Consider the following 16,663-nt stretch of genomic DNA (forward strand, 5'->3'; position numbering starts at 1 on the left):
TGTTGATATTTTAATGTTAAGACCACCGCCCTCAGTCCACACTTTGTCCTCTTCTATTATTCACTCCCACTCCTTATCTCCCCACATCCTGGACCTGTATGAAGAGGGGCGGCGCGAAGCCCATCTGGGCGAGCTCAGTGATGCGCAAGTGGTACTCTAAGCTATTGAACCCTATACCCCTCTGCCCTCCCCACTGCCCCTCTCCCCTGGCTCACCTCATCCAGGTCCTGCACTTGTATGAAGAGGGGCAGCGCGAAGCCCACCTGGGCGAGCTCAGTGATGCGCAATCGGTACTCAGAGCTGTTGAACTGTGGCGCGTTGTCATTCACGTCGATGACCAGGATGTTGAAGCTGGTTGTTACCATGGCTTCTGAGGGGGTGCGGTCATCATTCAGCTCTGTTCCCTGGCAACCAAAAAAAAAAAGTTTAGCAACAACATTTTAGAGGATCCACTAAACAAAAACAACAGTTTCCAAAATAACGATCTGGAGTTTTAAATACACAAACCCTCAACTCTTACTTTACATGATAAGCCAATATGAGCAATTTAGAGGTAAGCATTTCTAATATTCATTTTTCGAACCTTTTAAATATCCAATTATGTGTTCTGTATGATTCCCTATCTGTGTTTGCGGTGGATACAAACTATCCCAGCAAAAACAACTTCTGAAAAGACTTGTTTAAATTAATTTTCTTAAAGGAATAAAAACATTTTAACAGCAAAAAATTGGCAAGGAGTTGCTCCATTTCTGCACCTAAGTTATCTTTCGCTAGTTCTATAGTATAGAGATTAAATGATTTTGTTCCTTTAAAAAAAAAAAAAAGTGCATTTGCATTTGTGCTCATTGCTAAATCAAGCCCATTGAAGTAAACACTTTGAAAAACTTGACCCTTCGTATACAAATATTGACCGGAGAGCTTATAGTGAATAACTGTTATTCTGAGGGTTTCAAAATTGACAGAAAGTGGGCAACACTTTTTCAAACCCACAGGGAATAGTTTTCCTTATTATTAAATATGATCCCTCCAAAGAAATCTGTGGCGCTGTGTCTGGTGAAGTGAAAAGACACTTGAAGTATAAAATAAAATCTAAGCAACCTCAACTGAAATACAATGGGATGAAATCCAGCTGGAGAGAGAGCAGTGAAATAGTGTAATAGTTTATTGATTAAGAGGCTCGCGGAAGGGAGAAACTGAAAGGATGCTCTCAGTGAGGTCAAGGGGAGTAATTATCCTTCAGTGCGCTGCCTGAACTCTCTCTCTCCTGACCCCCTGCTTATTGAAGTTAAGAAGTCTGTTGAATTACTTTTATTTTATTCTTATTTTATTTTTTAATCTTTTTTTTTTAAATCATTGATTTTAATTAAGAGAAATCAGGCAGGAATGTGCATTCGGCATTAAACGTGGATGAATCTTTCAAAACATCCCACACACACATACAAACACACACTGGATGGTGACCTGTAATTGTCTGTTGATAACGACTCCACTTAGAAAACAAATTGCAATCAGGGCTGGGGAATATCCCCCGTGAGTCACCCTGAAAAGGCATTGCTGCGTGGTGCAGGATGAGTCATGCAATCAGGAGCTCCCTGGTATGAATTCTGCAAACGCAGAGTTGCTGATCTCGGTTGGAGGGCCCGCAGGGAGAGCTGCATTGGTTGGGGAGGAAAATAGGCTGGGGAGTGTACAACTCATATCGCTTCAGACAACGACCCTACTGGCTGGGCGTCACACAAGTCCAGGCAGAAATCTTCCTTAAGATTGGGTAGAAAGTAAATTGATTAAAAAAATAAAAAAAAAAACGTTACCTGGTCAGATCTCAGAGATAAGAAAGGTGTTGGGCCGGGTCAGTGCTGAGGATGGGGGACAAGAGAGTTAGGTCTCAGAGTTCTTACCCTGACAGTGAGCAGGAATCCAGAGGTGTAGAGAGGATTTTCCCTGTCCAGCTGTCCATTCAGAGTGAGCGCCCCACTGATGTAGTCCAGAGCAAAGATACTGTTGGTATTACCTGTGCAGAGAAACAAACCAGCCAGCCATTAGGATTGGAGCCGGCACAGCAGAGGGGAGTGGAAATCCACCGCTGTGATGCATGGCTGAGATTGATTCAGCACTTCATGTGTGAGTCAATGTTTTAAAGTTATAAATGGTTCCATGCTTAGTGATAAACAGTAAACCAGGCAACAATTAAGGGATAACCGCAGGATGTTTTTATACTTATTCTCGCTATTATAAATCACATTTGAGAAATCCACTCATCACTGTTGATGGTCTCTTATTATGAGTTTGATCAGCTAGAACCGCTCAGCTTTCACATAAACTGCATGAGATAATATAAGAGGTGACCTACAGCAAAGGAAGTGACCAGGAACAAAAAAGCAGCAGTTTACATTCTCTAAAGTATCTTGAAATCTCCACATTCCCCCAATAGGTTGTGAAAATATTACGTCACCACTACAGTAGGTCGTCTCCATGGCGAGGGTTCAACACATTTGCTGTCAAAGGCTTCCTTTAAAAGGAACCAGTCATAACATTATTATTATTAAAATATATTTGAAATCTTTGGGTTTCCTTTAGAGGTGCCAATCATTATATAGCTGTTGCTAATAGCAGGTAAGAGAAATGATTTGAAAGCCGTGGTTAGCACTCCTATTAAACACAGACCTCTTTGAAGCGTGTGTTCTGGAGTCCTGCATTCATGTTTAAAGAACCTTTCCCTCTCATCCTCTCGCTTGGGATGACTATCTTTCCTGACAGGGTTTTTGATGTTTAAATAAAAAGTTACTGATAGATTGAGATGTAGATAGAGGGAGACAGACTGTGTGCATCAGTATGCTCGCCTCACTGTTGAACACTCTGCATTACCCTGAGCTGAAGATACTGCTAGCTGTGTGTGTGTGTGTGTGTGTGTGTGTGTGTGTGTGTGTGTGTGTGTGTGTGTGTATCCATTGGCCTGTCTGTCTCTCTGCCTCTGCGTGTGTGTGTATTTGGGGTGGGTCATGACAAGTTTACAGTGCTAACAGGGCTAAATAAAGCCCTGCTGTACTGTACTCAGGAATGATATATTAAAGTTTTAATTTCATCCTTCACAGGTATCAGTTGCAATTCGCAGACCTTGCACTCTGAGACCAAGACGACTCAGGCAGCGCTGGCTATGCTGCACACCTTGAGATGGGTTTACCAGGGGGGTGGTTGTGAAAGTAAATATAATACAGACAATGCCAGTCTTACAATTTACCTTCAAGGTTGTTTGCTATTAGTTTTGCAACAGCTATTATTATTTTCTTTTCAGAATAACCATGGCTATACTATGAATTTACCATAGTTCACCCTGACCTGCCAAGATGTTTTATAATACTCTATCATACCTTGCTAGTCTTTACAATACTTCCCTATGCATTACCATTCTTTCACTGTGCTTTATTACACTTTGCTATGATGATGATGATTATTATTATTATTATTATTATTATTATTATTATTATTATTATTATTATTATTATTATTATTAATGTATTGTTCACTTTAAACAAAAATAAAACAAATAATAATAGCATCAATACTAACACTAATAACCCTTTAAAGCCTGGTGTGCTTTTCTAGGCTGCATCGACACACTGCAGTAACTCTGTGACTCTGGCAGATAGAAAAAAAAAAGAAAAAAGAAAAAATTCACATTACTGATAGATCCAGTTTCCTTTTCAGCACAAATCAGCAAAATGAGGCACCAAATTGCAGGGGAGCGGCTAAGCAGGAGAATAAAAGAAGGGCCTGCTCATAATTACTTTGGATTGGGGTGCAGGGAGGGTCAGCGCCTGCATTTGCTATATTTTCCTTCTCGTTTAAACAGCGTTAAGACTTCTAACCCTAATCGCTGGGTCTGCACAGAGTCTGAATGGGATTGTGATGGGCTGAGGCAGGAGACAGACTGGTGCGCTTATTTAAATTAAAATAAAAAGAACTCGCGGCTGAAAATAGAATAGCTTTTTGGGCTTTTCAGACACGGGGAAACACATACATCAATGCAAGCATGCGACGTTAATTTTATTGAATCTAAACTATCGATACTTGTTTAATCATAGTAAGTGAACTTCAGTAAACTTCAGTTAGACGATATAACCTATATATATATATATATATATATATATATATATATATATATATAGATAGATAGATAGATACACACACACACACACATATGTGTGTGTGTGTGTATATGTATATATATATATATATATATATATATATATATATATATATATATATATATATATATATATATATAGTTTTATAGTGACATGATTTCAATGCATATATAATGCATTCTGACAGACAGGTAGAATACTGCATCATTGCGGCCAGAGTTATTAACTGATTTGACGTACATGACGTACTCCACATTTTCACAGGCCACCATTTTTTTCAGTTTCACTCAGAAGTTTATATGCTATTATAACAGAGCTCTCAGAATCACGTAGAACCTCCAAGAACAATGGCCACACCAGAGTGTAACCATTAAGCTGTCCCTCTGCAACTCTGTGACCCCAGTAAATGTAACAAATACTACATCTGTTCTACGTAGAAATTCTTACTGACTTATTTCTTCCATCTGCTACAAGTACAGTGTTGCAGGGGGACAGGTTAATGGTTACACTCTGGTGTACCAGCTGTACTTAGGGGTAAGACACATGAGCTCAAAGGGGTGCTCACTTCTGCGTACTAAAAAGGTCACCAGGTTATGATGACTGAAACGGATGTAAAGAGAATCTAAAGCAAAAGGGGAATATGTTATATAACTCTGATATACCTGATACTCATTAACAGTTTAACCTTGATCATTAAAAGTTTAACCTTGAGAACTTGCTCTCTTATAAAATAAATAAAAAATTAAAAGGAAACAGACCCCCATTCTGCCCAGAAATGGGTTGATCCTGTACCTGTCGTCTTGTCTGTGATGAAACTCATTCTAGTTCAGGGGTTTCCAAACATTCTCGGCTCAAGGCCCCCCACGACATTGGGCATTCTGACCAACGACCCCCACCAGAAATGTAGATTTTTCATACCTTTAGTGAGAGAGATTGTTCGTTTGTACCGACAGAAGTGCTACCGCGTTCATTATTTTCAGTGTTTTTTCTTGGACGTTTGAGAAACCCCTCCATAATCACTGCACTCAGCTGAACACTGTCTGACTGCAAATGCAACATAAGCCTGCCTGTTAAAGTAAGCACCCCCTTTTGTTATATAATGGTACCTACTGTTAGCAGTGTTGCATTCAAAATAACACCAAGCATCTAGCAGAAGCTTTTGTGTACATTAACTGATCCTCCGGTCTGGGGAGCATTGCTCTATCGGGGTCATTTGGGAGAGGAAAGGTTTGTATATGCTATGGCCCCGTGAAACCATCTTGGGGCCCCCAGTTTGGGAACCCCTGCTGCAGTAGTAATGTGAGTCTGGGGATAGCAGCTGCTCGTATTGCTGGCCTCTCCTGTCCACCCAAGGAGACAATGATGGCTCTAAATTGGTTTGTCTGCTCCAGTGGGCTGACAAGAATCACAATCTAACAGGCCAGCCTGTTCCCAGCACCAAGCACTCACCTGTTACAAAACTCCCTGCCCTCACAGACACCAAAACCTTATGAGCTCTGGAGAGGAGAGGAGAGAGGAGAGATGGGAGGGGAGGAGGAGGAGAGGGGGGCTATCAAGTCCCTTAGTTCAATTGAGTCCCTTTGATAAACTGCACGTGTGCATTCACAGCCCAAACCCCTGAACAGTTACTGACACAAATCGACAACAACAACAACAACACCATCATCATATCTGCCATTTCCGGGGGGGGGGATCAACCTCGGCTCATTTTGACAAACCGCTTCATTCGTCTGTTAAAAACAATTTAATTCTGTTGAGGACAGGAAAGTGAAAGAAAACAAAAAAAAATGTTAAAATCATTTAGACTCACTGAACAGATTTCTGCAGAACTGGTGTGATGCCAATAAGAAGTGAGAATTTTTCTTGTTTTTTTCAGCATTTTTCAAAATAACCTGAGGCAAGTTTTTTCAGAGAAATTCAAAGCAAACAGACTATTAGCTGATGTTTTACATTAGACTATGGACTAATGCACGGTAGTTATCATTTCAGACAAACACTTACTTGGACTGTACACCAGACGGGACCTCTCAATGAGTGTGAGCGAGTGAGTGAGTGGCACTCAGACGGGACCTCTCAGTGAGTGTGAGCGAGTGAGTGAGTGGCACTCAGACGGGACCTCTCAGTGAGTGTGAGCGAGTGAGTGAGTGGCACTCAGACGGGACCTCTCAGTAAGTGTGAGCGAGTGAGTAAGTGGCACTCAGACGGGACCTCTCAGTGAGTGTGAGCGAGTGAGTGAGTGGCACTCAGACGGGACCTCTCAATGAGTGTGAGCGAGTGAGTGAGTGGCACTCAGACTGGACCTCTCAGTGAGTGTGAGCGAGTGAGTGAGTGCCACTCAGACGGGACCTCTCAGTGAGTGTGAGTGAGTGAGTGAGTGAGTGAGTGAGTGAGTGAGTGTGAGTGAGTGAGTGAGTGGCACTCAGACTGGACCTCTCAGTGATTGAGTGAGTGAGCGAGTGAGTGAGAGGCACTCAGACTGGACATCTCAGTGAGTGAGTGAGTGAGCCTCTCACCGCACTAGTCATCAATAGACAGAGATGACTGTTCTCACAGTTTAGATTATCAGTTTTGCCCTATTTCCGAGAGGATCAGTGCAAAGCCTGGTAACTCGCCGAGATGTGTGGCATCTGCACATAGCCAGGGCTTTCACATTACGAACCAGAGAGGTCTGGAAAATGGAACACACACAAACAAACAGGCAACAACAGCGAATGCCCTGTAGCTACTGCAATAAGAACACGGTTTCACAAGTTTCACAACAATAAACAGCAGCTTGTTGACAATTCGAGGGTCGAGTCGTTTATCAGTCAAAGCTCGCTCTGTCAGCCTCCTAACAATATCAGAAAGCACCTTGATGTGGTTCAGGGAAGTGCACTGTAGTAACCAATCCACTGGCATCATCAAAGCAGCCTTAAAGACTCTTTCAAGGAGCACTGCTCCAACCTTCAACAACCATGCCGGAGAAATAATAAAGTTTTACTTGTTCAAATGTACATTCAACTGGAAGCTTTATTGAGACTCCTTTATAATACAGATCCAATACATGCATTTTATTTGTTTAAGAAATATATTTGAACAGAATATTGCATTTATATTGCGTATTTGCAAAATAATTAGCACAGGCATATCGTTTAATATCATGAACTATGAATTTTGTAGTAATTGCTAAAGATATATACAACTATTTATAAACTAATTAAAGAAACAAAAACATTACAGGTCTCCAGAGAGGCGTATCCTGTAAAAGCACTCCAGGTGGAGTGCAGGATGAGCCCTATAGCCTGGAGATCGCCAGTTCGGGTCCAGACTATTCCACTGCTGACTGTGGACGGGAGTTTCCAGGGCGCGGCACACAATTGGCCGAGCGCTGCCCGGGTGGGGAGGGTTTAGGTTGGCCAGGGTGTCCTTGGCTGACAGCGCACCAGCGACCCCCTATAGAATGGTTGGGCACATGCGGGCCTGCCTATAACCTACCCAGAGCTGTGTGGTACTCTGGTGCTGTGAGCAGGGTTGGACATTTCAAATTGGGGAGAAAAATAAGAAAGATTATTGCCGATTCTAAAATTAAAAAAAAAAAACAAACAAAAAAAAAAAAAACATTGCTATATTTATACAGTGTATGTCACCCATTTCAATGCGATGATCAGAGTTAAAAACCCTGAAATAGGGGACTGGTGCTTTGTGATGGAAATATAATGAGTTCTCGTTGGAAATCTCCTTCCCGACTTGTGAGGGCGCAAAGTATTTGGACGGGCTGGCCTGACAGTTCATTTCCGGGCTCGGGAAGACAGCCAGCCTGGAAGAAGGCGAGACTCAGTTGCAGGAACATATTGACCTGGAAGGTAAACAAGGTAGCAGCTGCAGGCAATAGAGGCAACTGCAATCACTTACCAAGGTGTCATGCGTGATAGCATAAAGGGGCAGGAGAATAGTAAATCTTCACTTCGGGTTTGTGTATTGACCAGGGTTTATTATTTCGTCGCCAGACCTGGATTATAAATAAAAACACTTTCTGTACCAGATTACAAATCGTCTGTGATGATTATTCCTGCACTGCATCACCTCTACACCTGTTCACGATCAGCAGCCACTTTGCCCCATGCTTCCTGAACTATTTTAGCTGATCTATTTGTATTAGTTTATAAATAGGTTTCTACATGTATATGTATGTGAACTAACCACTAGCAAAAAAAATTACAACATTATGAATGCGTTAGTAAGCTTGTTGATAACAATTAACAATATGATACTGCAAATGCACTATATAAATTTCAGATTCTTGTTTGTTAGCTCTTTTTAATTCCTGCTGTATTCTTACAGCCATGGGCTATCTTTTCTTTCTATCATTAAAACAAAACATAGTTATTGATGCCCCTTAAAATATAAAATCTTAAACTGGCATTTGAAGCTAAAATGTTGCTTGATGAATTGTAGCACTCTCTCAGAGGCCCATTCTAAAGGGGTGGGCTTGCATTGTGGAGAATTCATTAATTAAGAAAAATGCATTAATTAAGAGAAAACCTGAAAACCTGAAAGCTGATCTCCCCACTGAGGCTAACTGGAATCCAGCTCGAGTAAGTAATCACTGTTAACATTGAAAACGTTTTTCTTCAGGCTGTGTCCCGGACCAGTTAAAACACAAACACCTCATTGTACCCGAGAAATCAGACGCAGCAATCATTCTGAAATCAGCACGTTCGGAGCAAAGATACAGTTGCAATGGAATGGGTTACGATGCATTGTTCTGCATTCTGAAAAGCAGCTCTCACTGTTTCTTAAACTTGGGTGATAAGTGACTGCTCTGGGAGCACTTCGCTGTGAAAGCTAATGAACTTCAAACTACAGTTTCGTTTTAGTGTGTGCCAACTGCACAACGCCTAAAATCTGTAAGCCTTTGAAAAATCCAGCAGTGATCTCCTTGCTTGGGGGGGGCGGTTATTCAAAACAAAGTCTCAATCTCTCGGATGACCTGAACTAACACAGTCCCCATTTAAAAAGAGTTATAGCTAATAAAATAACTCCATGGATCGTACCTGCTACGCATACTTCTCTTTGTAACCGTCTCAAAAGAAGTGCCTGTTATCACTGTGCATTTTCACACAAAGAAAAGATGATAGCTATGCCAGGTTAAATAAATACTATGTGAAAGAAATAAAGAGGTTCCAGTAGGAAATCAGTTTTAAACCTTGCTTAGAACTCTTTAAATGGCCCTGTATTGTGCAGGTTGCTATGCTACTGTGAGGTTTAAGGTTCTCTATTATATTAGCCAGCCTCCAGCTGTAGAGTTGGGGTGAGTTTTCTGCACTCCGTTCACCCTCCACAGTGTCACACTCACATGTGACTGGCCTCCTGCTTTGACCTTAGGTTGGGGGGTCTGGTATCTGTTGTATCTGCCAGCTGGCACCCCCTGCTCAACAGGTGACACAGCAGGTAGGCTTCGCTTCTGGGATATTATCTCAGCACAGTTTAAAAGCATGGTTTACTTCCTCAAAATAGCACTGCAGGCAGTAATACTGTGTTTCTGATATAGAACTTGCCCACAGCATATGATTTAAGGATCGTAGTATGCCAACTCACAATGCAAGTACTAAGTATTTACCTCCTAGCGTCAATATTTGCACCATTTGCTTAAGAAGAATGTCAACTGTCCCGATTCTCGAAGTTTAACAAATGTTTTGCTCAATGTATATTTATAAAACTGCTGTTTCCTTTACCACAAGTCTAAAAACTTTTGGATAAATATAAAACCCTTGCTTAAATATGTCATGAGTTAAAGCTTTGTGAATACGGACCAAAAAATAAATAAAAAATAAAAAAAAGATCAAATGAAATAAGTTTGCTTTTTCAGAAGTGGAGCCGGCTTTGAACTGGAGTGCAGGATCAGTAAATCCGCATGAAGCTGAGTGTGTTCAGGTAAGAAGCCCTCCTTGTATTTGAAAGCATGCCACGTGCACGGAATAGTTTACCTGGACTGACAACTAGCAACTTAGAAAAGTGCAGAGAGGATACTCAACAGTTCTACATGGTTAATCCAGAAAGAATCAACGAGTGAGGGGGCGATGGTTCATTTTCTGTTTATGCCACCCGTAATTTACCATTTACTCAATATTATTTCTTATGATTAAGAATAATTTATTTGTGTTATATGGATTACACACTGCCATTGCTGTGGGGAGCTGAAATATACACTAACTGTACCAGGTTCTGCTGTACTGCATTAGATTCCTTCAGTGTCTTCTTGTTGCCAACATTTGTAATAAAAAAAAATCTGACCCATATGTGGCAAAGCAAAGCTCTGCCCTTTTTAAATTGGCAGGGATGGGGTTAATTTCCCCTACCTGCCTGGGTTTATTATGTTCAGGTGGCTGGGGTTGATTAGTTGATTAGGTTAATTAACGATCAATCAGTGCCCAGCCACCTGACATAAAAGGAGGCCTCTGCTTCTCATTTGGAGGAGGGAGCTGAGGAAGCAGGTTGGTTTTTGTGATTTGTGAATTCTACATCCAGTGAAGGCATTGCCCAGCCTGGAAACCTTTATTTTTGTAAGTTTGTTTTTTGTACTGTTTTTTTTTTTGTTTAAATCCGTTAATTTTGCCCTTGTGCACTTTTATTTGTGTATTTATAATAAAATAATTATTTTTTTGAACTACAGACTGTCTCTGGGCCTCTATCCACTCGCCAGCCTGCCACACCATAATAAATTGAATCTGAGTAATTATATATACACTTTAATTTTCTGTTTGGAAAATAAAACTGCCAATGGCACAAAAACACCAAGTTCACCTAACTTGTTCTACTCTAGTCAATGGTGCATTCTTGGTTATTAAACGATGCAGAAATCTTTGAAAAGTGGGAACGTTGTTATTTTTATTTCATTTTTAATTTTCAGTTTGACAAAACCCCATGATTTATGGATCAAAATACAGTCAGAGCCTGTAACTCTTGTCTTGAAGGCGTTTCTTCTTTTATTTTTTTTAAAAGAATGCTTTCCTTGTGAGCCCACGCACGGCGGACAGAGCCCCCAGCCTGCCTGTATATATTGAAGCGCGAGGGCTGTAGTTTAATTGTAGCCCTGGGTATGACGGGAACTGAAGCATGACTCTCCTAGAGTCGGTGCCTGCCTGGGGGGCACATTCTGCTGTCACTGTGATATCTCTGTCCACGTTTTGTTCTGACAGAGATCACTCATTCCTATCACGACACTTAACGCATTGGAGTGGAAAGCTGGATGCCCCTTTATGTGGAGTTTTGATCCCATGCGTTTTTAAAAAAAGGGTAGTTCCACTAATGCAGTCCAGTGCCAGTTTGAGGCATAGAGACTGAACTGCTTCCTCACCCTAATACAAAGTGTGGTACCTCCAGTCCAGGGAAGGCTTGAGCTTTAGACTGAACTGCTCCCTCCGTCCCTCCCTCAACCCCTAATAGAAAGGGTAGTCCCTCCAGTCCAAGGCAGGCTTGAGCTTTAGAGACTGCTCCTTACCTCCTCTCATTCTGGCAGTATTGTGTAATTAATATCACTGAGTATATTACTGTGTAAAACAGGCAGCACCAACCCATTCCCTTCAATATTTCAGGGATTTATTCTTCTTTAAGTCAGAAAGCAGCATAACCAGGGAGCGCTGGTTTGGAAATAGACAAGCAGCAGCAATGGAGGAGGAAGAAAATGAAAAGGCAAAAAAGCAAACCAGGCACTGGGCTAGATCTGGAGTTCAAACAGTTAAACACCAGTTCAGTTATTTCTTTTTGGCTATACCTCCGGAGGGGAGTCTTTCAGGTGAAACATTAATTTACACCTTCTCCTCGCTCCTGTGCTGGGATTAACAGTGCTGAGAGCACACAAGTCCCCCCTCTTCCATTTAAAGAGGAACTCTGATAAAACACTGAAAGTGATAAGGGTGTATAAACAGAGGTGAATGAGCCATCAAGAATAATCAGTGCAGAACCCTAACACAGTGATCCTAAAAAGAAAGTACAAGAGGATTATAAGACTGTAGGCTCTCCACTTGGAATGGTAAATTAGCCCAATCAACACCAGTGACCCTCACTTGTGGAAAGCTTGATCAGAATAATCGAATAATCATTTTGTTCTCTCCCTGTCATAGATTTATAACAATTATTACTCAGTCAGGTTATCTGGCTGTGACCCGGACACTCCACTCATAAACAACACTAGGCAGAAAGGTAGGGTGTTTGATTTGACCCAAAGTACAGAGCACTAGAATGCTTCATTTCTTTCTATACAGACAGCCTTGCTCTAACGATCACAGCCCATACATCAAAGTAAACACACAAGTCTCCAGATTAAATGAATACTGTGCTCCATAGTGCAATGGAGTAATGATAGCCTTAAGGGTAAGGCAAGTGAGCTTATCAATACCTTGACATGAGTGTTGTGTTCTGATATTAGGGTTAAAACCTTGACAATTGTAAATATAAAGGGATTTTCTTTATAAAATTAGTGTATGAGTGCTGCATTTTAAAATGAATATCCCACTCCGTTCTGTGTGTGCTGTAATAAAGCCTGATTAAACTTTGTTCTGGCAGGAATTATGGAAACGCTTACACAGCGATCCTCATGTTGGTTTCATTCATGCTTATCTTGCTGGTAGCGCTTGGTTCATGACAATTTCGTATTAAAGATAATTTCTTAACCCTTACCTTCAGCAATGTAATTACCATTACCAACCATTACCGTCATTTACCATCCTTACTACTGTAGGGGTCAATGAAGGTTAAACAAATATTGTGAGCACCAAGGCTAGAAAGTAACGAAGTAGAAATACTTTGTTACGCTGCTTATGTATTTGTTTTCGGGATTTGTACTTTACTTAAGTACTTTATTTTTGGGATACTTTTACTCAATTACGTTTGTTTAGAAAATATTGTATTTTTAACCCTTTATTTGCCAGAAGCATCTCATTACTTTGAGCACACTGACTCTTACGCGGGCCAAGATTCTGATTGGGTAAACCAGAGCCGCATGTGCAAAGTGTCTGCTAGCTTTGATGACGGGGATGGCGAACCTATGGCACACGTGGTATGCAGAGTTGTATTTGTTGGTACACCAAATCAACAGCTGTTTGCTGGTTGGTTTTTTTTTTTTGTTTGTTTTTTTTTTTTCCCCACCCACAATCAGAGCTGAGTGGCACTTTTGAAAGCCAGTCAGTTTGATTTGCAAGGACAGCCCCGCCCCCGAGTAAGTGAGCAGTGCTACCTGTAGCCTTTATTATCTGAATGTTCTGTTCGACTGTTTATGGGTGTTTTATCCTGTCTGGGGCCAAGAGGAAGCAGACAAAAACAGTAAGTTTTGCTTACCGTTACCTCCTGTAACTATTCGAACTTCACACTCTGACACAATTTAAAATTGTCGGAGTCAGGGAGCCTAGAAATCCCTGAATGACATAATCCAAGTGAAAATACATTCACTGTCACCTACAGTACTTGATGTTTTGTTTTTTTAATGTAATTTTGACACTGTGGGTGAAATGCAGGTGTCAAACTACGTTGAAAAAAAACAAATAACCTATCCACAAATGTACTCATTTATTTTGAGATGTTTGTTGTTGTTTTTTTGAGAATATTTTACAACCCGCTTGTCCCCCACTGTATGAAGACAACCACAGCTATCTTTTTTCCAAAAAAGAAAAAACAGACAATGCCACAAAGTATATTACCTACTACTAGTTATTTTTACAAAATATAAAAGCAGTACATGTGTTTAAGGAAGTAAATATATCACAGTTGAGAAAAACTAAGGTACACAGGTAATGGCTGTGTGCAGCTGCAAACAAAAAACTAACAATATGGACAGGGTTACCGAAGCAGCGCGAAATGAGCAAACTCTTTACATGGATTGCATTGTGATGGTTTCTTTTAATGTACTTTAGCATTAAAATTCTCAAATGTGATTAAATGTGATTTCACTGTAGTGTAGCAATGCTGCAATATTAAAACTTTGTTTTATTGGTATGTGCTCAATAAAAAATTAATTACAAAAAAAAAAGGAATGTTTTAAAAAGCTGCCATATAATGTTTTACATTCTCTTAAACCTTAGGCACTTATACTGTACATATATAAATCTGACTCTGGGCACACCAGCTAAAAAAGGTTCGCCATCTCTGACATAGTGTGTTGATGCCCAATCAGAGACCCCCAAGGAAGAAGATGATACTGCTTTTACGTAATTTGACTCATCTGTGTTTATTGTGCTCCCTCTTGTTTAGCTGCGGAGGATGCATTTAGTAGTTTAGAAGAGTAACGGGAATCTATAAGCAGTTTCAAAACAGGTGCCCCCTGATAAATATACTTTGTGTGTAACTCAGGGTAACAGCAGATTTCCTTGGGTAGAATTCTACTTTTAATATATGATACTTTTTGTACTTTTACTCAAGTAGTTTTCTAGAGGGATACTTTGACTTTTACTTAATTACATTTTTTTCCCTCAAGTAACAGTACCTTTACTCAGGTAACACTTGAGAACACTGTAAGGTAAGCAGATGTACATTTCCCAACTCAAATACACAACAAGGACTAGATGAACTAAATATTTGAGCTTGTGTGAAGAGATCTATGTACTGTGTCTGGAACTACATTGTAACTCACGCGTATAATTTGATCCGATTTGGAAAGCAGAGTAGAAGCAGAGTTCAAAATTCAGCTCCCTGAATCCTCTCCTGACAACAGACCATATCCGCACCTCATGTTTCTCCCAGAAAATTAGGTAACCGATCATTACCTCATTTCTGTTTAGAACTAGTTGCCACATTTGTTGTGTCTAATGCTAAATGTTTAAGATATGTAACTTTCGAACAGTGGAATCAATAAATGCACATTTGCAGACATCAAATTAGTTTCCTTACGTAATCACATCAAAATGAAAGATAATCAGTTACCGTTTAAACAGCATCGCTTAATAAAAACAGTGAAAACAAACAGAAAAACAGACTTTTTTTTTTTAAATACCTACTATCCATTTGATTCCCCTAACCAGTAATTCTACAAAGCATTATGATCTAAAGTTCTTGCACCTACCCGATACGATGGTATATCCAATCCCTCGAGGCTTCCCCCTGTCCTGGTCAATCGCTGTGATCATGCGCACCGTGCTTCCCTGGAATGAAACCGATACATTGGGGATGAAAATGGAAATTCATCCTAAACTTCAAACACTCATTCATACATTCCTGGTAACTTATCCTGAGTATCACTCCTATTATAAACCTCTGGCAGTAAAAAAAAGAAAAAAGATAAATCACATTTGTTGCATATTTACATAAAGGAAATATTGTACTCCTCTGATTAAACCCAGCAACCAAGTGTGAAGCAAAGGCCATGTGTGCGTAACGGATGGGTGGCATTTGCTAGTTCTGTGTCATGGTTTGTGTCAGTTTATAGTACCACCTGCGTTACAGCAGTAAAACTGGCAGTGCCCCCGGGTGAAAGGAAAATTTGTTTCCAATCGGCTTCTAAGTCACTCAAGGTTCATTGCCATTGCTTATTATTCAGTTGTACAGATGAGGGCAAATGAAAGAAAGGCAGCTTTTCTTGTTGTGAAATTAACACTTTTTTTTTTTTCAGGCTTCTTTTTGTACTTGCCCACATAAAAATATGTTAAAGGGAATTGCTCAGGGTATCTGCACATCATTGTTGCAAGTATACAGTGTTAGTGCAATAGCATGGCCAGGTACCTAATGTGTAAATGTATTTTAAAAATACGTTTTGAGGCCTGAGCAGGTGAAAAAAAAAAAAAAAGGTCACGAAAAGGGACAAATCCAGCTCTCTGATTGGCCGACACATCTGCACCGTGAAACCAGTTTGTGAAACTCAATCTCATCTCGTTCCAAAATGAAAGTTCCATCTGCATTCTACAATCCAATCTGCAGCTGGGCGCTACACAAAGGTCAAAAGACCCTCTGCGTGTATCACATCTGTGTATAACTGCCATTTATAAAGTCTCTAACATTTCCCTGACAATTAAATCCTTTGACGGCCCTCGTTCTGGCTGCATGCTTTTGCTTTGCAGTCCAAGGTTTCTAACCCCGCCTCTCACGTCCTTAGTGCCATCAGTGCGGTGGAGAGATAGAGCCCTGCCAGTCCTGCAATCCTAACTGGGGCTGACTGAGTCCCAGTTGGAATGTGATTGATCTCAATCTGCTGCCGAAGGAAACCAACTGGACTGATTTGAACTGGCTTTCAAGTGGGTCCGGTGATGCACTGAGCATAGAGATGTGTTTCTGTAACTCTAGCAAGTTTGAAAATAACGATGATTCATTTGACAATGTCACTATATTTCTGGGAAACCCTGCATCAGCCCCCCTCACAGAGAACTCTATAATGAGTCCAGAATGATCCGTTAGACAGGCACTTTGAGAAATGGCTCGAGACAAGCCTGCATGTTTGATTTTCTTTTCACATGTAAATGTCAAAGGCCCCTAAGACACAAATTCACTGCAGCGCCCATCTGTCTCCCTCCCGATCCCTAGGTCTGTGATTGATCTCTCCAGCCCCACAGCTGTCC

General features: G+C 40.7%; 1 protein-coding gene across 1 annotated transcript in view; it reads right to left on the reverse strand.

Annotated features, from left to right (window-relative positions):
* Positions 1–16,663, reverse strand: part of LOC121321765 (cadherin-23-like) — a 162,653-nt gene that overhangs the window by 96,624 nt on the left and 49,366 nt on the right. The window contains exons 8-10 of the mRNA XM_041260921.1: positions 15,178–15,256; positions 1,899–2,011; positions 216–404 (exon numbers count right to left, since the gene is read on the reverse strand). Of these exons, the coding sequence (XP_041116855.1) occupies positions 216–404; positions 1,899–2,011; positions 15,178–15,256 (381 nt within the window). The remainder of the gene's footprint in view (positions 1–215; positions 405–1,898; positions 2,012–15,177; positions 15,257–16,663) is intronic.

The sequence above is a fragment of the Polyodon spathula genome, chromosome 10, assembly GCF_017654505.1.
Source record: "Polyodon spathula isolate WHYD16114869_AA chromosome 10, ASM1765450v1, whole genome shotgun sequence".
Taxonomy (NCBI): domain Eukaryota; kingdom Metazoa; phylum Chordata; class Actinopteri; order Acipenseriformes; family Polyodontidae; genus Polyodon; species Polyodon spathula.